Source organism: Aphelocoma coerulescens, chromosome 11 (genome assembly GCF_041296385.1).
Source record: "Aphelocoma coerulescens isolate FSJ_1873_10779 chromosome 11, UR_Acoe_1.0, whole genome shotgun sequence".
Lineage (NCBI taxonomy): Eukaryota > Metazoa > Chordata > Aves > Passeriformes > Corvidae > Aphelocoma > Aphelocoma coerulescens.
Window position 1 is genome coordinate 6686500 of NC_091025.1, and position 23198 is coordinate 6709697.

The window sequence follows — 23198 nt, forward strand, 5'->3', positions numbered from 1 at the left end:
AGACAGAGCGGGATGCTGACCGCAGGAGCGCTCCTTCGAACGAGGCAGATCCCAGCCGTGAAGCCTGGATTCTCCCGTGCACTCGCTGAGTGTTTAACGTAGATGTTGTACATTAGGGAGCGGGGCCGGCCCGGGGCTCAGTGCCCCCCGCGTGCTGCGGCTGCCCCGGCACAACCGGCGGGGCCGAGGGAGCAGCGCCGGGGGCGCTCCGGGCCGGGCCCGCCCCTCCCGGCGGAAGCGGCGGTTGCCGGGGAGCGGCGGGGCCGGGCCGGGCCCTCGGCTGCCGGCGGGCGGGCCCAGCCCAGCCGGGCCGGGAGCGCTTCTCCGCGGCCTCCCTCGGTGAGTCCTCTCGGGGCAGCCACACGGGCCCTGCCCGGCCCGGGGCCGCCCGCCGGGGCTCGGGAGCGGCGCGGGCCGGGAACGGCGGGGAGCCGGGCCGAGAAGCGCCGGGCCCGGGGCAGAGGCAGCGCCCGCGGGGGAAGGCTGTGGGCCCTTGGCACCCCGGGACTGCGCTGCTGGCAGCGCCTCCCGAACCCCTCTCCCGGGGCGAAGGGAGCCAGGAATGTCCCATCCCCCGCTGGTGTCCGGTCCCCCAGCGGTGTCCGCTGTCGCTCGCCGCGGTGCCGGGTCTCCGCGCGTGTCCCCAGGCAGGGCTGGTGTTGATCTCCCGTGCCAGCCCGGCCGGAGGAGTCGGGGGCTGCCACACAAGCTCCAGCCTCAGCACGGGGCTCGTCCTTGCATCCGAGAGGAATGCCACGCGTTGAGGTGGGGCCTCCGTGTCGTCATTTGCCCTTGCCCTCCAGAGAGAGGACTGGGATGCAGCTCTGTAATATCCACATCAGTGTCTGCCCATCTTCCCCGGCCCTCGTTCAGCTCCTGCTCCAGCTGCTGCAGGACACGCGTCTGACTCCCTGGGCAGTCTGTCCAAGCTGGCTTTATTCCAAAAGGGCTGTTGATAGATACCAGCTCCCAGAGATGCAAATGCCAGTATCACACCTGGCTGTACCTGCCCCTCTGTTTTCAGAGAGACAAAAGGAAAAATGAGTCTTTGAGACTGCCAGGTGGGGAAGAGCTGGTGAGACCTGGGGAAACCCGCCTGTGGAATAGTATTAAAAGGAGAATATTAATCTCTCCCATAGCAGTCAGCAAGGAGAAAGCTTACGCAGGGACAAAAACTACTGGGTAGTTTCACAGCACATTGACCTCTGGTCCCGACTCCCAGTTCTTCAGGAGGGATGGTCACAGATCCAGGAGCCCTGCTGCTTCCATGCAGCCCTCGGGCATGGAAGTTATCCTGATGTGACTTTCCATTTCAGCTAAAACTGTTGAGGAAGGAATCAAACATGCAAGACCAGCTGCACGGAGATTAGCCCTTTGATTTGCTGCAGATGACTTGCTCTGCTTATCACAGCTTATCACAACCGTGGGATGTTTTTTCCCATGCTTTTTGCAGAGATTGGCTCATGAAGGCAAGAAGCTGGGCTGGCATCAGCTCTGTGTGTGGTAGCAGCTTCCTGGCCAGGGACCCAGGCACAGTGAAAATGTCATCTGTGAAGAAAAGGGAATGCTTCAAAGTCAGATGCAGTGGGTTCAAGGCTGTGAAATACACCTGCCTGAGGCTTGTCTGTTCCCATGTTTTGCAGTTACCTTAACTACAATGCCAAAAACAAACCACAAAAGGAAGCTGTGGTTCTTACAGGCTCTGAAAGGGCTCAGTTTACCAGGGGGATAAGTAGCATTTTTACCACTTGGTCAGCTGCAGCAAAGGGTACAGAGTCGAGTTAATGGCCATTAAACTTGCAGACACTGGGAGAGAGAGGGCTGGAACCTGCATCACTTGACTCCTAGGCCAGCATAAAGCCATGGTTCTAGAGGAGAAGGGAGCAGCACACTGGGGTGAATGAGCAGTGTTGAAGTTGTTGGGTTACTCCAGCAACTGCTCTGTGCCTCCTGTAGCTGTGCAGGGCAGCTGGGAGCTATGACTCTTCCCCAGGGAGTCTGCAGGCTGGCAGGGTGGAGGAAGAGAGAGGAGTTGCACGCATATATCTCTTTACCTGAACTTTTTCAGCCTGGTTTGCAGAGTGTGAATGCATAAATGGTGTGTGTCTGGTGGCAGCAGGTCAGATACTGCATTGTTGATGTTCACCTTTCTGATGTGGTGGTAGAGAAGATGCTTTTCTGGGTGCAAGCAGTGATCAGGTCGCTGCCCAAGAGGGCTGACCCTGTTCCCTCATCCCTCTCCTCTGTGTTCATAAGTACATGCTCCTGGTGTGTTACCCTGGCGCTTGCTCCAGTGCTTCTCTGATCCCCCCGTGGAAGTAAAAGCCATGTCCCTTTTGGACAAAAGGTTACGTGGGCAGAAAATGAACCCAGTGAAAGAAGTGACTTGTTTGAGGCAGGGGTAGTGAGTGGCATTGACTCAGCAGCCCAGGACTGTTGGTGCTGCAAAGCTGTCCCAAGAAATGAAGCCGGTAGGAATGACAGCAGAGAAGGTCACACATCCCCTCCTGGCAGGAGTGAGCCATGAGGGTCTCTCACTCCTGTCCCCCAAATAGGCCCGTGGGCAGCAGGAGCAGAGCAGCAGCTTGGGAAGTCTGTACCAGTGGTTGGTAACCGAGGCTTGGCAGCTGCTTCCCGGGGCTGGGACACCGGTGCTGGGGGCTTGTGTCCCTTGTAGGTCCCTACACAAGCAAGGTGCTCTCTATTGTAATGAGGTTGTCTGATCTTATAAGATCCCAAGCCAGAGGTGATGTGACTTGCAAATCAGGGAGTGGGTGTCATTTGCAAATTCCCTGCAGCAGGGCAGGGTGCAGTTGGGATGTGAAGGTATAAAATGAGCCTTCCATCCCCTGCCTCCCATCAACTTGCCTTTCCTCCTTCAATCCCCCGCAGTAATTGTCTGCTCTGTTACAGGTCTTGATTTCAGCCTGTCATTTTGCGTGTAAATCACTAGGTTGAGACTCGAGTTCAGATCAAGATCAGATGTTCATTTCAAAGCCAGTAGCTGCTCTGGATTGGTCTCATGGTGAATGCTTGTTTTTTTTTGTTTGGTTTTTTTTTGTCTAGAATAAGAGATCCTGTTCTGGCTTAGTTGGATCCATTATGAGGAGATTAAATAATACCAAGCCAGCATCCTTTTATCTCTGGCTGAGAGTCTGTGCCTGCTTTTCAGAAATAGCTTTTCCAAAGCAGCTGGGTGCAGGCTGCACATGCATGCTGGTGTGCAGCAGTCAGCACTGCTTACATTGCCTCTGCTGCTGTGTCCAGGAGATGAATAACAGCATTTTGCTAATGGGTCTCATGTCAACAGGGGTGATTTAGCAAGGAAGACTGCAGTGCATTAGTTGCTAAGACTCAGACTCACTCAGCCTTGCCCTGATCCTTTATTGGTTTATAAATTAAACTGCAGATGCTGCGTCCCATCAGTGCTGGCATGCCGAGGATCCTGAAAGGGGTTCTTCCCGTCGAGTTGTCTCAGAAACGTTTAAATTACTGCCTCAGGAGTCAGGGAGTGCAGGTTGTAGCCCCAGCTCTTACAGAAGTGACTCCAGCCAAGCTGCCCTGGCGCCTGTCAAAATCATGGTGTGACTCTGGTGAGGCTCTTGTGGCATCTGCTGAGAGCTCACCAGCAGTCTGTGCCTGCTGGTGTGGCATCCTGCATCCTCATGTTCTGAGCGGGTTTGTTGTAGGCATAAAAATGCTATCCAGGAGATCTTGGTGGACAGTGCAGGGAAATTGATGCTGGCTGCTCCTGTCCCTTCCTGGTGCAAAGGTCTTTGCTTCTGTCGTGGGGAGGAGAGAGGCAACAGGGACCTGTGTGGGCCAGGGCAGGGACTTGTGGATCTGTGCTGCTTTGAAAAGCACTTCAGAAATGAAAAACATGTTATTCTAAGCAAGTAACTGTTCTCCCCAAAATCTGAGAAACCATCTGGGCTCTTCCCCAGAAATCCAGTCTCTGCCCCTGCATGGTCCTGGAGTAAAATGTTTTGTCTTTTTGTAAAGTGTTTGTCCTTCTGAGGGTCAGCCCCAACCTGCTCAGGGGTTGCCAGCACAGGTGTGTTCTCAGGGAGGATATGGCTGTGTGGGGCAGGGGCTTCAGCTTCCTCTGGACGGGTTGTGTTTGAACCACAGGAGACACTTAGAGGGAGCCCAAGGTGCAGGATAATTCAAATCTCAGGCTAAAACCTGTCAGATGATGGCCAGCAACCTCGTGTTTCCTGTTCACTCCTTCTGTGCCTGCATTAGATGTTTCCATATGGGAGGACAAAGCCAGGAAAGATTTTTTATACTGAAGGTACCAATATTAACAGCAACTGTGGACATTTTCAGCACCAGTAAAAACACTGATTAGACCCACAGTAGGGACAGAGCTGCTGGACCCCTTGTTTCACCTGCATGAAGTCCAGTTTGGTTTTTACCTGCAGGACATCTCTGTAGCTGGGGGTGAGCTGTCAAATGAAAGTCAGAAATTCCTAGATATAGATATAGATATAGATATAGATATAGATATAGATATAGATATAGAATGTAGCTTTTCAGTGGCTCAGTGGGCCCTGCTCATTTCTGTTCTCAGTGGTGGTTGGTTTCTGTGCCAGAGGCAGAGCAACGTGTGGCAGGATGTGTGAAGGGCCATCCAGGATTTCTGGACCCATTCCTCCAGACCCAACGCTCTTTCCAGAGTATTACAAACGTCCCTTCTCAGGTGAGTCCTTGATGCTTGTTACAGGTTTGGGGGTTTGTGCTTTGGCGTGACACAGCTTGATGTCTTTATCCCTTGGCATCCTCAACAGTCTCTGTTCAGATTGATGAAGGTGCTTCTGATGGTGATCCTAAAGTGGTCTGTACAGCTGGTTAAAAGATGGGAAAGCATAAGGCTGAGGTGGAGAGTGGATCTTCACATTGTTTGTAGGCCGTGGATGCAGATAACTGAGGTAAGATCATTTCCTGGCAAGGTTCTCCCTTTTCTGTCTCTGCAGCTCGAGGGAGGCTGGAAGGAAATGCTCAGAAGCTGTGTTTAACCTCTGGCCCCCTGGACCCAGTTCCCAACCCGTACCTCGCTTTGGGCAGTGCCCGCCAGGCCCAGCCAGCCCCCCGCATTCGCCCCAGTGGGAAGGACTTCCTGGAGAAGGGACAGAAAGGGACACTCAGCCTCTTACTGCAGCTTGAAGGGATCTCCCTTGACAGGGAGCTGCCAGTCAAGAGTAAGTACAGCCAAATCACTGCTGGCCTCAGCTGCCTTTGGGGCCAAGGATGAAGCTTCGGGGATTTGGGGTGGATTCCCAGGATCTGCTGCCTGAGGACAGCTTGAGCTTCACAGGGTTTGTCACCCCATCTCCAGCTTTTGGCCTGGTAGTGGAGTCACCTGTGCTGGAGCCTGTAATGTTTTGGCCTCCCTGGCTCCAGTTTCAGGTTTAGAATGGGAAGAGGGACTTCAAAAAAGGTGCAAAAATTTGGACTTCTTTATAGTAAAACTTACATAGGAGTCAAGTAAAACCTTGATGTATTGAGGATGTTTAACATGGCAAGTTCCTTGTTGGGGAAGCCAGGCAGAATTTGGGAAGAGTGTCTGTGTATGTAGATGTGAGAACATCCAAAAGATGTTCTTTTCTCCAGGAACGTCACCCAGAATACATTCAGAGGTCCAGGAAGGAGATAAGGCTGAGCCCTGTGTGTCATTTTAATTTACTTCATGTGCTGGCACTGCCCTGAGCCTGGTGCCAGTGTGGTGAATGCCACAACTGCTGTGCCCAAGTAGGGCGGGGAACAGGTCTGGTTATGTCATCTGAGATATTCCCTGTCTTGGGGAGCCCAAGGAAGGGTAATTTTTGATTCTAAAACAAAACAGAAAAAGACCCTAATCCATAGTCTTGATTGTGTCCCCTTGAATGTGGGACGATGGCTGACCCTGAAACCAGGAACAGTGCAAGCTCAAGGCTCTGCAGCTGCCATTAATCAGCCCTCTCCACTTCAGAAACACCATGGGAGCTGACATGGGAATTGACCTCACTCTTGAGAGGATGCTGGCATGGCTTGTCTGGCATAGTCCATACTGGAACAAGTGGAGAACAAGGGAGTCTGTGGACACAGCAGTGTGCACAGACCTGTGCTGATGCTCCTCTGGCAGAAGAGTCAGTCTGGAAGTGTGCACTTAACAGGGGCAGGATGTAGAGATGGTCTAGTCTGCAGGAGAGGGGAGAGCTGGCTGGTACTCTGGGCTGTTGGACCAGAAGGGGTCTGTGGCTCTGGTGCCAGCACTCCGAGAGCCTGTGTCCTGTGGCAGTGTCTGGAAGGTGAAAGTGTGCCTCCCCTTGCTGAGCAGGGAAAGAGGCCAAGGACTACGAGAAGGAAAATGTGAGGCGGATAAAGGAGATTCAGAAGAAGTGCAAAGAGAAGGAGCGAGCCCAAGAGCACAGCCAGCCCAAGCCTGTGAAAGCTCTGTGGAAGTCCCAGAAATATGAAAATGTGGAGTCAAAGGTGAAGGCCAAACTGCAGGTTGGTATCTACGGAGGAGCTCTTGAACTCTCCAGGCTCAGGATGTGGCTCAGCCATGAGGGGCGGTGGGATGATGGAGACAGGGGAGTCCTGGAGCCTGCAGGATCTGGGGGCATCTCAGTGCTGAAGCACAATGGGCAGATGTGGCAGTGGGGCTGTGATTGAGTGTGTGCTTTGGGTCCAGAGAGTGATTACTGCAGTAATCCCTGTCCTGCTTCCCCCTTGTAGCCATATTTCCTGACGAGGGATGCTCCCATCTGGCTTTTCAGCTTCCCCATGTTTGGGGCAGTGCTTCTCTGGGGTTTGTGCCAAAAGGCTGTGGCATTTTGTCCCATGGATTGTGGTTCTCAGAGATAGGTCTGCAGGCTGCATTGAGCCTCAGTCCAACTGTTCCCAGCCTGTGGATACACAGTGGGCAGTGTGTATCCACACATTCTTCCCCGAGTGATTGTCCTGGTGACCAACCACTGCTCAGCGGGGGCACACAGACATCTCCAGGCACTCAGGGTTGAGGCCTCATAGATCAGCACAACCTGTGAGCATGCTGAGTTGGAGCCTTTAAGTTCCTCCTCATCTCTGCGTTGCTGCCCTTTCATCTGCGGCCAGCTTTTGATGCTAAAGTGATGTGTATTGATAACAACTGCAAAAATTGGCAAGATGATTCCCAAGCCAGTGGTTCCAACTGCTGTGTCCCTTCTTCCTGGTGTGTCACCAACCTCTTTGGTGTCTGTGACCCTTCCACACATGGGAGCAAACCCACAAATGCTTCAAGAACACAAGCCTACGCTCTTGTTTGACAAGTCCTCTGGGTTAGAGGAAGATTGAGCTCATTTCTTCCTTTGTTTTGGGGAAAGGGGGTGGTCTCTGCGCAGGCAGTTTCTGCGTGGTGCATTACTTGTGCTCTGTGTATTCCTCCAGAGAGGCCCAGGCAGTGACTCATGATGCTTTAACTGTTGCTGTGGCTCTCCTGGAGCTCAGGTGTTCTCTGTGAAGGATCTTCATCTTCTGTGGAGCTGCTACTCCTGCTCAGAGTTCCATTTGATTCTGCTGGATCTTGGTGACTAATGCAGAGTTTCTTCTCTGTCATCTGTCCCTGAGGCTGTTACCTGTAGCAGTTGCCTTGGAAAGGGCTCTGGCAGTCCCAGTGCTGCCGTGGAGGGAGGTGGGGCAAGCTGTGCTCTGCACTCCTGAGGTCACAGACTCACTCAACTTTGAGCCAGCTGTGCTAGGTAAAGGCAATTCTCATTAACTTACCAGAGAGATCCAGATCTCCTGCTGAAACAAGACTGATCATCCTTAGAGCATGAACAGTCTGGGCAGTGCTGAGGGCATCCCATACCCTGCTCCCCACACCCAGCCCAGCAATGTGGCTGCCCAGTCCCACCATCAGTCTGCAGCTCTGCCCAGCTGAACGGGCCAGGCAGGAAGGAATCTCCAGGGAGCTGCAGCTCAGCTGAGACCTTGGATATTTGTAAAGATCTGTGGGTGGCCCTGTTCAGTTCCCATAACTTCCAAGGGCAGAGCAGTGTCCTTGCTGCATTTATTGTCAGGTCACCCCCTTGCCACAGTGTCAACTTTCAGTTTTCAGGGGTTTTTTGCAACAAGACTGTCTGACATAGTCCCAGACCACCTGCTAGACATCAATTACTGTCACCTGGTGCCAGTGCTAACCACAGCCATTGAAGATGCCCCTCAGTGCTATTCCACCAGACTCCTTCACCCTCTGCTCCTTTTTCTTTCTAGAGTGATATAACCACAGATTTGAGGTGCTGAGCAGAGCAGCACTTGAGAACAGCACCTCAGCAGGCAGCTTCGTGCCTCCCTGTTTGATCCAAATGTGTCTCTGCAGATTCCCCCACCGTTTCTTAGCAATTCTTTACAAAGTTCATATCCCAGGTCCAGATCTGTGGCTGACTACAGATTGTCTTCCCCCAAGAACTTCTGCCAGGTCATGGCAGAAGGTGTGTGCTGTCGTGTGCCTGCTGGAAACCTGTGGCTGGGCTTGTGGTTGACCACCCAAACTTGGCTGGGAGGGTTTCTCTTTGCTCCAGCCTCCCTCCACTGGTGGATCTTTTCTTGCCTTTCCCCAGGAGACATCCCCACCTCCAAATCCCGAGGCTGTGAATTTCCTGAGGGCATATTCTCGCTGTGGCTCTGGGATCAAGCCATGCAGACCACTGTCCCCAAGGCCTGTCAGAGCAAAAGCAGGAGCAGGCACAGAGGCTCCAGAGGCACAGGGTGCTGAAACCAAGGTGAGTTACACACTACCTGCATCCATCCCAGGGACTTCTGGCACTCATCCATTGCTCCTGCTTTGAACCCTTCATGCCTTCTAAAGTGTTGGGTCAGGTGTGCTGCATGAGTAGGGAGATCTGTAAATACTGTTCCTGGCTGAAGGGAAGGAGCAGGGTCTTGGTCACTGGGGTGGTGAGATGGGTGTTCAGGGGTTGTTAATGCTACCTTCTGACTTCATCTTCACTCAAAGAGATCGTGAAGTTCCCTTTGAAAATTCCACCTCCTCATGCCAGCAATCTCAAATCTGCTCTTCCAAGGGCTTTGTGGGAGGTCTTGGGGATTTGAAGGCTGTTCCCACTGTAATCAAAGGATCTGTGGCTTCTGGATGTTAGATAAAAATTTGGGAAATGGGTGTGCTTTTTAGTAAGGAGAGTTAAATCAGCATGAGTAGTTAAACCTTTTAAGTAGTCTGTTTGGGAGGTCCTAAACAGCTCCATGACTCATGTCCTTTTCCCTTGGCAAGTGTGAGGTTGTCAGTTTGTTGGTTCCTAAATGCCATAAATGACTTAATTAAACAGGACATGATCTCCAAAGGAGGAAAACCAGGAAAACCTTAAAATGCAAACACAGCCACCTTCTCCCCTGTTTTGTCCAGCAGAGGAGCTGTCGTGGAGGTGCTGTCTTTGGGGAGGTAGCCCAAGGATCAGCAAAGTTCCTGCTCTGCCAGGGGTTCTGGTGCATTTCCTGACCTGGTGAGCGTCCAACCTGTTTTTCCTCTGCCCTCAAAATGCACCAGGAGGAGCCATGGGGACTATGTCAAGCCTGTTTATTTCTGTCCTTCTAGCTTTTAAGGCATGTGATCATCTTGGGGACCTTAAAGAGGTCAGGTTTAGGCTTGGCTTTTGGTGCCTGCCTTCCCAAACCATGGCCATAGCTCTTGCCTGTCTGTGGCTGCACACTGAGACAGGCTGTGCCGAGGGCCTGCCTGTCCTGCTGTCGTACAATTCAGTATCTTGTGTGGTGCCTCTTTCCTTTTTCCCTCGTGTGGGCAGTGGCAGCTGGCTGTGTGCATGCCCAGCCTGCCCCTGATGCCTCACTCTCTCTTCTCCCAGATGCAGGTGGAGGGCAGGAGCGTTGACTTCATCAGGCACAACGCCTGCACTGCCAAGCGGGCCCCGCTGCGCCGCTCCCAGTCCCTGCAGGCGCTGGCCGAGCTGCTGGAGCAGAAGCACCGGGAGCAGGAGGAATACAACGCCAAGCAAAAGGGCCACGTCCCCCAGTAGTATGTGTGCCCCTCTCTGCTCCACGGGACTGTGACAGCCTTGATTGCATCCCCCAGCTTCTGCCCAGAGATGGGCTGGGCACAGAGGCGTGCTCACCATGTGCAGCAGTGCCATTTTCTGTCACCTGGGGAGTAAACACTGTCCCTCCTGCTTTCTTGTCTTAACCAGCACCCCATGCCCAGTGTGACAGGCTCAGAGAGAGTTTTGTGTCCTCTTCCCTTCCTTGCTGTTGTACAATGATGCTGATAGGGGGAAGCTCTGTGTACCTTGAGAAATGTGCTCCTACCCCTTTGTAAGCTTTGTTCCACGTGATGTAGCTTTGGCATTGAAAGGTCTGGTACTGGAGAGGCAGACATCTCTCAGCTCTGCCTCACAAGTATTCATCCTGCCTTGGGCCTGGGTTCTGAGGAACATCCAGCTAGTTCCGTGCATTTTGGTGTTCTGCATGGAAAACATGGTTCCTGGTGACCCTATCCTAGGAATGACCATGGTGCCAGTCCTTTGGCTGTGCTGTCCTCTGCCAGCATCCCTGGCCATGAGCTGCTCTGTTCATTCTGCCACTGGCCCACAGAAGGTTTGGCGAGGACTCAGTGAGCCAGAAACGAGGAGCAGCAGCCCTTGTCTCCAAGGAGCACGTGTTGGCCTGAGTGCATCTCTCCCAGCAGCCCTTTGGTGCATGTGGAGCACGTTTGCTGGCCCACGCATGTGGGTTAGACCCGGTGTGTCCCCCACCACGAGGGTGTGTGCCAGCACCTGGGGCCCTGTGGTCCTCAGCCAGCGACACGGAGCCTGGGGGGGTTTGAAGGGCACATTCCTGGCTTCTGCCTGCACCCCTGGGCCACCCCTCCTGCCAGATGTGCTGACAGCTGCTCTCCTTTGCCTCACAGCCTGCTGGAGAGGAAGGAGCTGTGGCGCAAGCAGATGGAGGAGCGACTGCGAAACCTGCCAGACCCCGACACGCCACCCGGTCACACCATGATGCCGGAGAGCCAGCGGCTGGAGACCCTCAGCAATCTGAAGCAGAGTAAGAGCAAAAGGAACTGGGATTCCAGCTCAGAAAAACAGGCAATCCTAGACAGGATAAGGGAGAAGAGACACAGGGACACAGATTCCTGCCACTTGGAGAGGTGCCTGGATTAAGGCATGTGTAGGCAGGGTGTGAGCTGTGTGCATGGAAAGAGCAATCAGTCAATCAGTGTCCTGCAGATTGCAGGACTGGCTCTCTGCAGCAGTCTTGTCTAGTGGACCTGATGTTAGGGTTGCTATTGCTCCTAAAATGTTTGAAGTATTTTGGTTGGAAGGGATCTTCAGAGGTCTCTAGTCCAATCCTTGGTTCTCAAAGCTGGAGCAAGTCCCTCACGTCCTCCTCCAGCTGAGCTTTAAATAGAGGGATTCTAGGTCCTTGTTCTGCTCCTGCCATCATGTTCATGGTCATAACATTAGAAAAAGAATGGATTTTTTTGCTCTCCAACTTACACAACTTGTTTTTTCCTCTTTCACAGGCCAGGAACAGCTGATGAAGGATCTGGTTCTGCTGCCAATGCGTGGAGACAGCCTCAAGATGCAGAAGAGGCGGGTAGAGCTCGAGAGGAAGCTCTCCCAGATAGAAGAGGCAATCAAAATTTTCTCAAGGCCCAAGGTTTTCATCAAGTTGGACTCCTGAGCTGGTGGGGCCAGGTGTGCTGTGCTGCTCTGCCTGAACATCCTTTTTTGCTGGGCAAGAATGGACCTCACTTTGGGAGGGAAGGAGAGGAAGCCAAGTTCCATACCCTGGGCCCATGCAGGTGCCGATACAGTTTCCAATATGCAGCTGGCATCTCTTGCTCACCTTTCAGTGCTGTGTCTTGACCACAGAAAAGGGAGGGAGATGCCTTAATAAAGGCCCTGCTCAGTGGTCTGGAGAACAGTTGTCTCTGTTGCTTGACTTCTCACATATCAGCTCTCTACTCCGGATCCGTAGCATCACCTCTTACTTTCCCTTTTTTTCCTACTTCTGGAAATTGGTAGGAGGTTTCTTGTGCTGCTTCCTGTAGTGTTCCTTGTCACCCTCTTTCTCCTGAGCTGGACGATGGCCATGGCTCATCCTGAGCACCTCAGGGGACAGCTTGGGGACAAGGAAGAGGCAAAGAGCTTCAGTGTTTTCTGCCCAGGGAAGGGCTGGGCTGTCAGGAGGATCTGGCGGGGTGTCTGGAGAAGCCTTTGTTGTCTGTGGGGCAGGAGATACTCCAATAAATCATCATTTCCATCCTGCAGTGTGTGTGCAGCTCCCAGGGGACCCAGCAGGGCCTGAGGAGTGGTGTGGGCAGCAGCAACCAGCAGCACTGGCACAGTGCAGGCAGGGGATGAGCCGTGGGTTTCAGAGGGCCGGGTGCTGGGATGTGGTGGTGGACACGGAGTGGAGAATGTGCAAAATCCTGACAGATCTCCATCCACAGGCTGGCAGGACAGAGCTGGGCAGGTGCCATCGTGGAGGTGAGCTCACTGCTGCCTTACCTGCAGATGCCATGCAGGAACCTGCGCAGACCTTTGCAGGGATCCTGCTGCATGAAGCAAAGAAAAATTTAAGCTGTAAGGGATTGCTGGAGGGCTTGGTGCATCTCCTGCTCAGCAGAGGTGTGGTGCCACAGCTTGGAGCCACATCCAGCTGAATTAACAGAATTTCCAGGGATGGGGTTGCCCCCATCACCTTGCTGGGGCTCTGTCTCCAGACAGTGCCAGCCTCAGGGGGAACACTTTTTCCCCTGAAATCCCATCAAGTTTTCCCGTATTGCAGCTTGTGCTGTTGCTCTGTCTCCTTTTGCTACAGAGTGGGGATACTGTGCACAGATCCCTCAAGCAGCTGCCTTATTGCAGGGGTTGCTCCATCCTGGGCAGGATTTTGTGGGGTGGGGATATTGTGGAGTCTTCCAGCCCTGCCTGTGCCACCTGGCACACTGCAGTGCCCTGGGATGTCAGGGCTGACGCCACTGCCAAGGGCTGGGAAATCCTTTGGCACTTGAGGGCTAGAGGAGGTGAGATGCCAACTGGAAAATCACCCCATGTGCCCCTGGGGCCACCTCAGGACAAACCCCACAGCCAGGCTGAGCCGGCTGGATGAGAGGGACTGGGGGCCATGGGCACAGCCCCCGGGCACCTCCCTGCCCAAAACAAGCCTGGGCTAACCAGCCCTGCTGCCAGATCTGCTCTCTGGTCTGTCTGGGCCCTGGCTGTGTGCCATGAGTGCCCTCAACCCTTGCTGCATTCCCTGCCTGCCCTGGCCTGGCTGAGGCTGTGAATGGAGAGTTGGTGCTGACTTTTCAGACCCTGAGAGCTGCAGGTCTTCCTCCTTGCCAGTCCCACCACAAGCCCTTGGCAGCAGTGAGTGCCACCATCAGCTTGGCACTTTGGGAGAGGAACTGAGGGTGCTGGGAGCCCAGCAGAGCAGCAGGGGCAGGTATGCACTGCCCCCTGCCCTGAGCTTGGGGCTGAGGAAGGAGGATGGGGCTGCACTATCCCCAGCAGCACTTGCAGGGCTGAGTGACAGCCAAGGTGCTGCTGCCAGACCAGGTGTCCCCTGCATTAGTGAGGGCACTGCAGCAGGGACAAGGTGGGAATGTGGGGGCCAAGCAAGGCTCATTGCATCAGGCCAGGTGGCTGCCCGAAGCAGCCTGGACATGTGCCATGGGACAGGCACGATGGGTCTCGATGGGTCACCCAGCACAGCAGCAAAGCCCCAAGCTGTGCCAAGGTCAAAGCCACCGTTTCCAGGCACTGCCTTACGTGCACAGGGCTGGGGTACCCACCCGCTGTCCCCCTCCTCCCTGCAGTGACACGAACCAGGGACAAGCACGGTGCTTTCTAGAAAAAGTTTTACTGTCCATTGCAATATATTAATGATGCATATTTCAATAAAACAATTAAAAACTCCCTCTTGCTTGGAAGGGGAGGCAAGGGGGCTCAGAAGGGCAGTGCCCGGCTCGAGTGGGGGCCACAGTGGGGCTCCCGGGGACGCGGGGGGTGGGAGAGGGCAGTGGGCAGCCCCTCTCCACCCCTGCCCGCTGGCCGCATCATCACCCCGGTGTCCACATCCAGCCTGGATGAGCAGAAACCCGGCCGGCCACCGAGTGGCACAGGCCCCTGCAGCTATAGGGTGAGGAGGGTGCCATCCTCCCGTCCACTGCCCCTGCCAGGGCTGCCGTCGTGGCTGCCGAGGGACTGCAGGGAGCCCCGCGAGCTGTGCGGGGACAGGCTCCGCTGGAGGGGTCCGTCCGCGGGGCCCCCGTTGGGGCAGCCCCCAGGGATGTAGTGGGACGCGCTGTCGCTCTCGATGACCAGGTCGCCCTCCTCGTCGCTCTCGGCCGTGCTGTAGTTGCTCAGGTACTGCGAGGCCGGGCTGGGGGTCTGCTGGCTGGGGGTGCTGTCCGTGGACATGCCGGAGCTGCCCGAGGCCTTGCTGCTGCGGATGACGTTGTTACGCTGGTTGGCCGGCTTGACAGTGATGATGAGGTTGTGGCTGTTGGCCACCATCATGTCCGTCACTTGGTCCAGAGACTTTCCAGCCACATCGATGCCATTCACCTCCAGGATCTCGTCGCTCACTGCCAGCAGCCCCGTGCTCTCGGCCAGGCCGCCCTTCACCAGGCGGGAGATGAAGATGCCGGGCACCTTCTCGACGCCCTGCGGGGCCACGCGCACGCTGACGCCGTCGCGGATGTAGAAGCCCAGCGGTTTGTCGGAGCCGTGCTTGTGGAGTCGCACGCGCCGGTGGGTCTCGGGCAGGATGTCCACGTCGATGATGGAGGAGATCTGGCGGAAGTCCTGGGGCATCCCGATGAGGAGGTGAGGTTTGGCCCGGTAGTGTGCTGGGCGCAGCAGCCCCTTCTTCTTCCGCTGCAAGGAGTTGGAGGCGAAGACGCTGGCATCGGACTCTGCTGTAGGGAGCAAGGGAGGACACAGGTCAGGCACCGCAGCTGCCGGGGACACGAACGCGTGCCCTTGGCCCCAGGTGCTGGCGCAGCAGTCAGGAGAAGGGCCCAGCTCACAGGTCTCACTGGCTTTTCCTCCCCAGATCATCAGCCTGGCTTTCCCTGCAGCCTGTCTCTGCTGGGGCCCATCTCCTGGGATTACCCGTCGTACACAGGCCAGGATTAGTGGGATCGAGGCAGTGATTCAGCCTTAATCACACTTTAAGCCAAACTCTGCAGTTTAACACTAGAGATGCCAGCCCTGATGGTGTGGGAGCTGCAGCCATGCCCCAGTTTGGGTTTGGGGAGAGAGGACCCCCCCCACAAGTGTGCTGTGGTGGCAGCCAACTCCCTTAGTGTGAGTCCAATCCCAGGAGACAGCACAGAGTCCCCTGCCCCACTAGAGCAGGGCTATCACTGGCATGGGTTAGTGATAGCCACCGCTGTGTCCTGAAGAACTCTGCCACTCCCAGGAACAGAGACTCCCCATCTCCTGGAAATTCATCCCAGGGCTGCAGCATCCTCAGGGCCCCTGAATATCCCAGACTGTGATTTGTGCCAGTGTCTCTCATTCCACTATCAGGTACCTTCACGCAGGGTTTGACTCTCTCCTTCTGAACCGTGCCCTGGGGCTGCTCTGTCGGGCCCAGCTCCAACCCATCCTGTGTGGCCTCATCCACCAGGTGCTGCGGAGTATCCCCTGCTTCCTCTCTGGTTTCTCTCCATGTCTTTCCATGGGAGAGCCCAGATCTGGATGCTCCATGGTCAGCACATTCCCCACAGTGTCCCCCACCAGCATTTGGACCCTGCTCCAGCTGCAGGGCTCCTGGGGATCCCCCCAAGCCCAGGGGACATGGGATTTCTCCCTAGCCAAGCCAGCCTGACAGGGCTCCTGGCTTATAAATATCTCCCTGCACACACAGCCTTGGCATATTTTTAGCTCGGGGAAGGGCGGCGGAGGCTTTCCCACAGCTATTTCAGCACACAGCTCCTCTCCAAGGGGCGCAGAGTGGCTGGGCCAGGCAGGTGCAGCACACCAAGGATGAGCCCGACAGTAGTGCTGGCAATGTCCCACACTTTCCCCTGCCCTTCCCATGAGCCTTGGCCCAAGGAGAGGCAGTGCTGTTGTCCCAGCCAGGCTGCCCCACAGGGATGGCTTCACCCAACGGGGTGATGGCACAGAGGAGAGCCCGGCTGCAGCCTTTGCTTTTTGCCCCACTCTGGCAGGACTGGCTGCTGCGGAGCCCGCTGATGGGAGCACACCCGTGTGTGTGCACAGCTCCCTGCAGCCTTCGGTCTGAGAGGCTCTGCAGCCACATTCCTCAGCGACCCAGACCGGTTCAGCGACAGCCCAGCCTTGGGATGACCTGGATCCATTTTAAATTAGCTGTGATTCACCCAGGACTTGCTCCTGGCCTCTCCGCACACCTCCCTGTGGTGCTGCCGGCCCCTCGGCCCCTCTCCTGCGGGCACAGCCAGGTGCTGGGGCTCCCTGGTGCTGCCTGCTCTCCTTCCTTATCAGGCTGCCCATGGAGCACGCAGAGCCTGCTCACTCTCCACACTGTGCTGTCTTGGCACAGTCAGCCGTGGGCCCTCACAGGCTTTTCCAGCAGCAGACAGGGTGGCTCTTGGGAGCAGGAGCGGTGCTCCCACAGCAGCCCTGGCACACCCACCCCTGCACCAGCACTCCATGTCACAGCCTGGGTCCAAGCATTGGGCCAGGAACAGGGGATGGTTTGGTGCTGGCAGCAACAGCCCCTGAGCACACCACGGGCTCCAGCAGCCTGGATCACTGCTGCCAGCCCCCACACCATGTGGCCACAGAGGAAACACATGTCCAGGGCATTCCACACCACCCTGATGCAAAAGCCCAGGAAAACTGGCACAGCAGCCAGGGCTGGCCACCAGCATCACCCCTCACCCAGAGACTTCATACCACTAACATGAGCTGGAAACACAAGACTCGCTCTGGATGCTGTGCTGGGAAAACTGCGGCTCTGGGTCAGACTCTGGCTCTGTGAACTGCTGACTGATGATGCTACGAAAGAGAAAATCTCGGTGCTACTAAACTGAGTGGAAGGGGATGGGCTTGTTTTCCCTGCAAACAGGAGAAATACTCTGAGTGTTTGTCACTTGGAGGCTTTCATCCTCGCCGAGACGCTGCTCTCAGGATGTTATCAGGTGCAAGGAAGTGGTTCCCTGGGAATATGCCACTAAGGTCAGGGCAAGCCCCTGATCTGCCAGGGAGGCACCAAGCCTCTTCCCAATATCAAAACTCCAGCGGCACCCAGCACCCTGAGAGCTCTGCCAAAATGATGGCTGTTGCCTCCTCAGGGCAGGGAGCTGGATGAGGCTGCTGGCGCAGAGCTCACGGGAGTAACACGGGTGTTATCTGGGAGCCCACGCAAGCTTGGCTGGAAAACACAACTTCAAAGGGGTGAATTGCAAGGATCTGCCTTTGCTCACCAGGTCGCACGAGGCTGGGCTGGGGCGGGTGCCCTTGGCTGCCAGGGAGAGCCTGTGTGGGTGCCACAGCCCTGGCAGGGTTCTGGCAGCCTTCCAGTGCCACCATCTCCACATCCATCCACCAAAGCAGTGGCTGGAGGGTATGTGACCAGCCATGCCCCTGATGGCACAGTCCAAAGGTGGAACCAGCAGTACTGCGGGATGTGGCTCATCTCTCTTGATAGGAGGACAGATCCGGTGCCCTGCTTACCCTTCTTCTGGATGATGACCCTGAGGAGGGGGTTGGCAGAGGACAGGGCTTTGTGGTAGTTGTCGTCATTGTTGATGGGCAGGAGGTCGCCGTGGATGTCCGTGTAGCCCAGGAGCACGTCCACCCGTGGGATCTGGTGCACTGTCTGCAGCAGCTGGTAGAAGTCCTGGAAGCTGCCGGCTCCGGAACGCTTCATGGCAAAGCGGCGAAATTCAGCGTCGAACTGCAGAGGAGGACGAGGAAGAGGAGGAAGAGGGGGACTCTGGGCAGGGCTGGCTCCGGCCGGCAGGACTGATGCAGGCAGGGCACCACAGAGAGCTGCCCCAGGGCAGGCAGAGCCTTGATGCTGCCGGCTCCGGAGCCAGCAGCACCAAGGCAGCAGTGCCAGTCAGGAAGAGCCCGTCCCAAAAACAAAGTAAAAGGAGCGAAGCCGTTTTCCTGCCCAGACATTGAAGTGATGGGGCAGAGAGATGGCCCCGCGGCAGAGGAAGGACCCTGTGGCCGTACCACCAGCCGTGGCAGACTCCGTGCTGCCGGGAGGGCCTTCCCTGCGACACGGGCGCTGCCGTAGCACCTGGTGAGCAACAGCGCTAATTAATGCCTCCTTCCGTCACGACGAAGGGGAAGCCAATTAAGAACAGGCTGAGGAACACTGAGAGGATCGGGCTTCCCGCGGGGGTCACACCCCAGCTGTCGGGGTAGGCGGTGGCCACCACGTCCTGGGAAAGGGGGCACCCTGCACCCTGCCGGGGGTCCCGAGCAGGCAATGGCACAGCTGGGCGAGTGCACATCTGCGTAAGGGTGCAGAAAGGGAGTGCACACATCTGGGTGAGCACAGGGATGGCTGGGTAGGCACAGGTGGATAATGGTGCATATCTGGGTGAGTGCACACATCTGGACAAGGGTGTGCCAGGTGAGCACATATCTGGGTAAGCAGACACGTCTGGGGGAGATCACAACTGGGCGAGCGCACAGTCATGCAGGTGTGCACATCTGGATGCACGACAGGGGCTCGTCCCTTGCTGGGGGTGCACATCTGGGTGATGGCATAGCCGGGGATGCGCATGCCTTGGCGAGCACGCACATCTGGATGAGTAGACATCTGGGCGAGGTGTGTCTCCGGGGTGACCGCACACCCAGCACACCCGCACCGGCGGGGCCACCCCGCACACCGGGGCTGCGGGAACGCCGCACCGGCGCCCTGCGCATCTGGCGAGCGCTCCGCTGCGGCGTTCCCACGGCCGCGCCGAGCGAGCCCGCAGCCCGGCAGAGCCCCACGGTGGCGGGACGCCGCGGCCGCCGGGCCGGGCTGGGCTCGGGGAGGCTCCGGGCAGCGCCGCGGCAGCACAGGGGAGCGGAGAGCCCGCACGGCCTGGCTCCCGCGCCGCTCCCCGGTGCGCGGTGCCACCCCACGTGTGCTGCCCGACGCGGGGGCGACGCGCTCGGTCGTGACCCGGCGGAACCGGCACCGGCATCGGCATCGGCATCACCGGCCCTGTGCCCGGCGGGCGCTTACCTTGCTCTTGACCTCGATGACGGGCTCGGCGGAGCGCGCCGGCGTGCGGTGGTGCTTGGCCATGGTGCGGGCCGGGCCGGGCCGCGGGGCCGCGCCGCCACCGCCGCTCCCGCGGCCACGGGGGATTTTCACCGGCCATGACGTCACCGGCGGGCAGGCCGGGCGCCGCCGCGCCATTGGCCCAGGCGGGGCTGGGGGCGGGGCCGGGCGGCTGCTGACAACGTCGCCGTGGTAACGGGGGTGGGGACGGGCGGGCGGCAGGACCCCCTCCTCATCCTCATCCTCATCCTCATCCTCATCCTCATCCTCATCCTCATCCTCATCCTCATCCTCATCCTCATCCTCATCCCTGTCCGCATCCCCGTCCCCATCTCAATCCCCTCCACGTCGGCCCCGTCGCTCCACCCGAGCACGGCTCCGCTCCCCGTTGGGCCGCCGCGCGCCGGGACGGCACCGGGCACCGCGCCGGTAACCTCGGGCATCCCATCGCTGTCAGGAACCTCATTAGCGACGCATTAAACCCAACAGCGGCCCCTCTTTGGGGACACCGGGCCCCGGCACGCGGCCAGCATCCGCACGGAATCCCCTCGAGTGTCACCGGTGGAAGCCTCGACCCCGTCCGGGAATATCCCGGCGTTTCCCCATGCTGGCGGGAGGCTTCCAATGCCACCGGTTTGGTGGCCTTTAGCAGAGGGTAGCAGGGAATGTTTTCCAACTGTGTCCCTCGTTTCCCACCTCCTGGTTACACGTTCGTTCTGGTTTTTCTCCCTTGTCTGGCAGGGAAGTTCCATGCTGCCCTGGAGCAGTGTGGGCCAGGGAAGGTTCATTGTTTCAGGGATGATTTGCTTTGCTGAGCAGTGGAACAGCTGAGGGAGTGGAGGGAAACTGCCCAAGTTCACCGGGTGTGCAGCAAAGCCTCTCCGTGCCCATCCCAGTACCAGGCTGCCAGGACGTGCAGCTAGAGCGCATCTCCTCGGTGCTGCCGGGCTGTGTCCACAGGTGATGCCCTCGGGATGTGTCTCTGGCAGAACTGGCTCGCTCGGGCACAGAAACACTCAGAGACAGCCAGAGAGCCCCTTCCCCGCAGACCCCGCTGCAGTGCAGCTCTGCCGGCAATGCCAGAGCACGCTGTGAGCTCCCTGCCTGCCGGCACCAGGGCCACCTGCCCCAGTGCCTGAACGAGACCGAATTCTTGTTCATGGACTGCGAGGAATCTTGGAGCCAAAGGGGCCATGACAGCAGTACCATGAAACAGTTTTTAAAGCCAGACACCTAATGAATACAGTGCTTACGACAGAATAAACATATCGAACCAAGCCCGGAGAATCAGCTTGGCTTATCTGGATTCTTGCTGCCCTTTGATCCCTGCCCTATCCTGGCCCAGGGAGCAACCTCTGGACAGGACAGAATCGCATCACACCCCGGCATCCCCACAGCACCAGGCCTGCGTTAGCTGGACTGTGGCTCCTGGCAGGCTCATCCCCTGCGTCACTGTGCCTGGGTGAACACAGGAGCGTGCCAGGCTGAGAGACTGTGGGGCATCTCCTCATGTACTGGCAAATTCTCTGCCGGCTGTTCCTGCTGTGCTGAGTGATTGCCACGCCATGAAAACCAGCCTGACCACAAACAGAGCTGTAAACTCATCAGCAATACCCCGCTCATCCCCCACCGGTTTTAGTTTGGTTTTTTTTTTTAACAGAGTAATTGTGTTGAGGTCAGAGAGATAATCCTGATTTACACCGTGGTTAATATTTACGCAGGTGACAAAAGCAGCTTGCAGCCCTTCATCTCCAATTTTGGTAAATTGAAGTTAATTGTTCAGCAGGACAGTGGGGTGATGTGCTGGTCACACCTTCTGTATTACAGCTGGTGATGGGGTCAGTGGCTCTGACCCAGGAAGAGGTGACCAGTCCGGGGAGATGGTCCTGAAAGGAATCGCCTTCCCAAGGCCCGGTGTCTTCCCTCAGCTGCTGGCAGGAGGGCCCTTGCAGAGGCTGTCAGCTCTTTAGTGATTGTCAGCTCGTGATTCCAGCTCAGCTCTGCAGGGCAGCCTCCAGGCCAAGCCAGGCCAGAGAGAGAGACAAGAGGCTCGTGTGGCTGGTTCTGCACGGAAGGAGTTTTATTGTTTGTCCTCTCCAGCGAAGGGGAAAGCCAGGGATGAGAACTCTCTCTGACCCACAGGGGCAGAGGGCTTGCTTTTATAGGGATACAGGGGATGGGTGAAGGCCAATGGGTTACAAAGGATCTGCATAGGGTCTCCTAAAGGATTGTGGGTCTGTCTTTTCTCGCCTTGACCAAAGAAGTGGTTGCCTTTCCAGGGAGTCCTGCTGAGTGATTATGAAATCTCTTATCTCAGCAGAGATCCCTCCAGGGCAGGGGCTGGGCATACCCCACAATTCCATACCTAAGAATAATTTGTTCTAAGAGGGTTTTACATACTACATTGTCTGTGGCTCTGGCACTGGGAACAGCTTCCACCCAATGGGGAAGATGGTCTGTTATTATTAACAAGAATTTCCACCTCTGCTCTTGGGGGAGTTCAGTAAGTCCACTTGGATACTTTGAAATGGTCAGAGAGCTAACTCACGACCGCCTGGAGTTGTTTTTCTCATCACCTTCTTATTTACTTTTTGGCAAACCATATGTCTTTCAGTTATTTGTTTAGCCAACCCATAAACTCCAATACACCCATAATTCCTTAGAAAGTGATCACACAAAGCCTCAGTACTTCAAGGAGTTTTTGATGCATGTTTTCTAGTATTTTCCTGGTGAGTGACTTATGAAGTTAACTGCCTTCCGTCCGGAAGTTTCCATTTTCCACATTTGTCTTGGCTTTCCCCCCATTCTTACTTCATTCTTTTTCCTCTGTTTCACTGAATTTTGGAGTTTCCAATTTTTCGCTCTTTGAGGTCAAAATTAACACAACCCTTTTTATCCCATTCTCTGCAGCATCCTCAGCCCCCCCGATCTGCCAAACTGCCTCCTCCCATCTCTGAGGCCATCCCCCCCGCTGTCCCCCATCTGTACCACAGCTCTCTCTTCAGGCAATTCCAATGCCTCTAAAACCTCCAAAACAAGTCTCCCATGCATCAACCCCTTTCCCTCTGAACCAAGCAATCCCCTTTCTTCCCACACTTTCCCAAAGGCCTGCACCCCTCCAAAAGCATACCTTGAATCAGTAGATCTATTTCCCTTCTTGTGTGCTAAATATTCCAGTGTGCATAGTCCCCCCATCAACTAAAGCATACCCTGACATTCTTTTTCCTTGTACACATCTGGAAGAACCGTCTACATCTATTATTTCCTTCGGAAAGGGCTCGTTCCTCGAGATCGAACTTTGGTGTTTTGCTTCTCCTTTCAGAGGAGCAGCAGAAGCGGTCGTTGCCAGGGGAACGGGGCAGGCGAAGGAGGGAGGGGGGTAGGAGGTGGGAATCCTCTCGGAGGCCGATTCCTGCAGGAGCGGGGGAGCAAAGGCGGAGGCTGCTGCCGGAGCCGCCCAGGGGACGAGCTCTTCGGGCTGGTCCCAGAGCCTGGCCTGGAGCCTCGGCACGGGCACGCAGCAGCCACGGCCACAGGACTCCGAGCTGCTGGCGGGCCCAAAGCCGGGTTCAATGGAGCCGCGGCAGAGAACGCAGCGGGGACAGCGGCTGCCGGAACGGCCGCGGACATCGGGAGCGGGGCCGGGACTGGGGCCGCCAGCGGGGCCGGGACCGGGGCGGGCTCCAAAAGCGGCGGGCTGGGAGCTGTGGGGCGGAGAGCCGGGATAGGAACGGGCACAGGGACACCGAAAGCGGCGGCTGGGAGCTGTGGGGCGGAGAGCCGGGATCGGGATAGGAACGGGCACAGGGACACCGAAAGCGGCGGCTGGGAGCTGTGGGGCGGAGAGCCGGGATAGGAACGGGCACAGGGACACCGAAAGCGGCGGCTGGGAGCTGTGGGGCGGAGAGCCGGGATCGGGATAGGAACGGGCACAGGGACACCGAAAGCGGCGGGCTGGGAGCTGTGGGGCGGAG

The 23198-nt window shown here is 56.6% G+C and overlaps 2 protein-coding genes across 4 annotated transcripts; one reads left to right on the top strand and one right to left on the bottom strand.

Annotated features, from left to right (window-relative positions):
* Positions 1–244: 244 nt before the first annotated feature.
* On the top strand, positions 245–12255 carry ENKD1 (enkurin domain containing 1). 3 transcript variants are annotated; one of them, XM_069027075.1, is made up of 8 exons: positions 245–339; positions 4574–4702; positions 4977–5201; positions 6320–6492; positions 8583–8744; positions 9840–10009; positions 10898–11034; positions 11513–12255. In XM_069027075.1, the coding sequence occupies exons 2-8, from the start codon at positions 4618–4620 to the stop codon at positions 11671–11673; spliced, it is 1113 nt and encodes a 370-aa protein (XP_068883176.1). In that variant the 5' UTR covers positions 245–339; positions 4574–4617; the 3' UTR covers positions 11674–12255. The 3 variants fall into 3 exon arrangements, with proteins under 3 accessions (XP_068883176.1, XP_068883174.1, XP_068883175.1); XM_069027073.1 differs by having other exon boundaries at positions 270–339; positions 4596–4702; XM_069027074.1 differs by lacking the exon at positions 245–339 and adding an exon at positions 2914–3025 and having other exon boundaries at positions 4596–4702.
* Positions 12256–13870: 1615 nt separating this feature from the next.
* Positions 13871–19285, bottom strand: PARD6A (par-6 family cell polarity regulator alpha). Its single transcript, XM_069026676.1, has 3 exons — positions 19186–19285; positions 17670–17892; positions 13871–14920 (listed from the first exon to the last, which is right to left on the bottom strand). The coding sequence occupies exons 1-3, from the start codon at positions 19246–19248 to the stop codon at positions 14133–14135; spliced, it is 1074 nt and encodes a 357-aa protein (XP_068882777.1). The 5' UTR covers positions 19249–19285; the 3' UTR covers positions 13871–14132.
* Between the last annotated feature and the right edge of the window lie 3913 nt (positions 19286–23198).

Coding starts and splice junctions, on each gene's coding strand:
- ENKD1 (XM_069027075.1), top strand. CDS start 4,618: ATGTGTGAAGGGCCATCCAGGATTTCTGGACCCATTCCTCCAGACCCA. Junction 10,010..10,897: donor AAGGGCCACGTCCCCCAGTA/GTATGTGTGCCC, acceptor TTTGCCTCACAG/CCTGCTGGAGAGGAAGGAGC. Junction 11,035..11,512: donor CCTCAGCAATCTGAAGCAGA/GTAAGAGCAAAA, acceptor CCTCTTTCACAG/GCCAGGAACAGCTGATGAAG.
- PARD6A (XM_069026676.1), bottom strand. CDS start 19,248: ATGGCCAAGCACCACCGCACGCCGGCGCGCTCCGCCGAGCCCGTCATC. Junction 17,893..19,185: donor TCATCGAGGTCAAGAGCAAG/GTAAGCGCCCGC, acceptor CCTCCTCTGCAG/TTCGACGCTGAATTTCGCCG. Junction 14,921..17,669: donor GGTCATCATCCAGAAGAAGG/GTAAGCAGGGCA, acceptor TGCTCCCTACAG/CAGAGTCCGATGCCAGCGTC.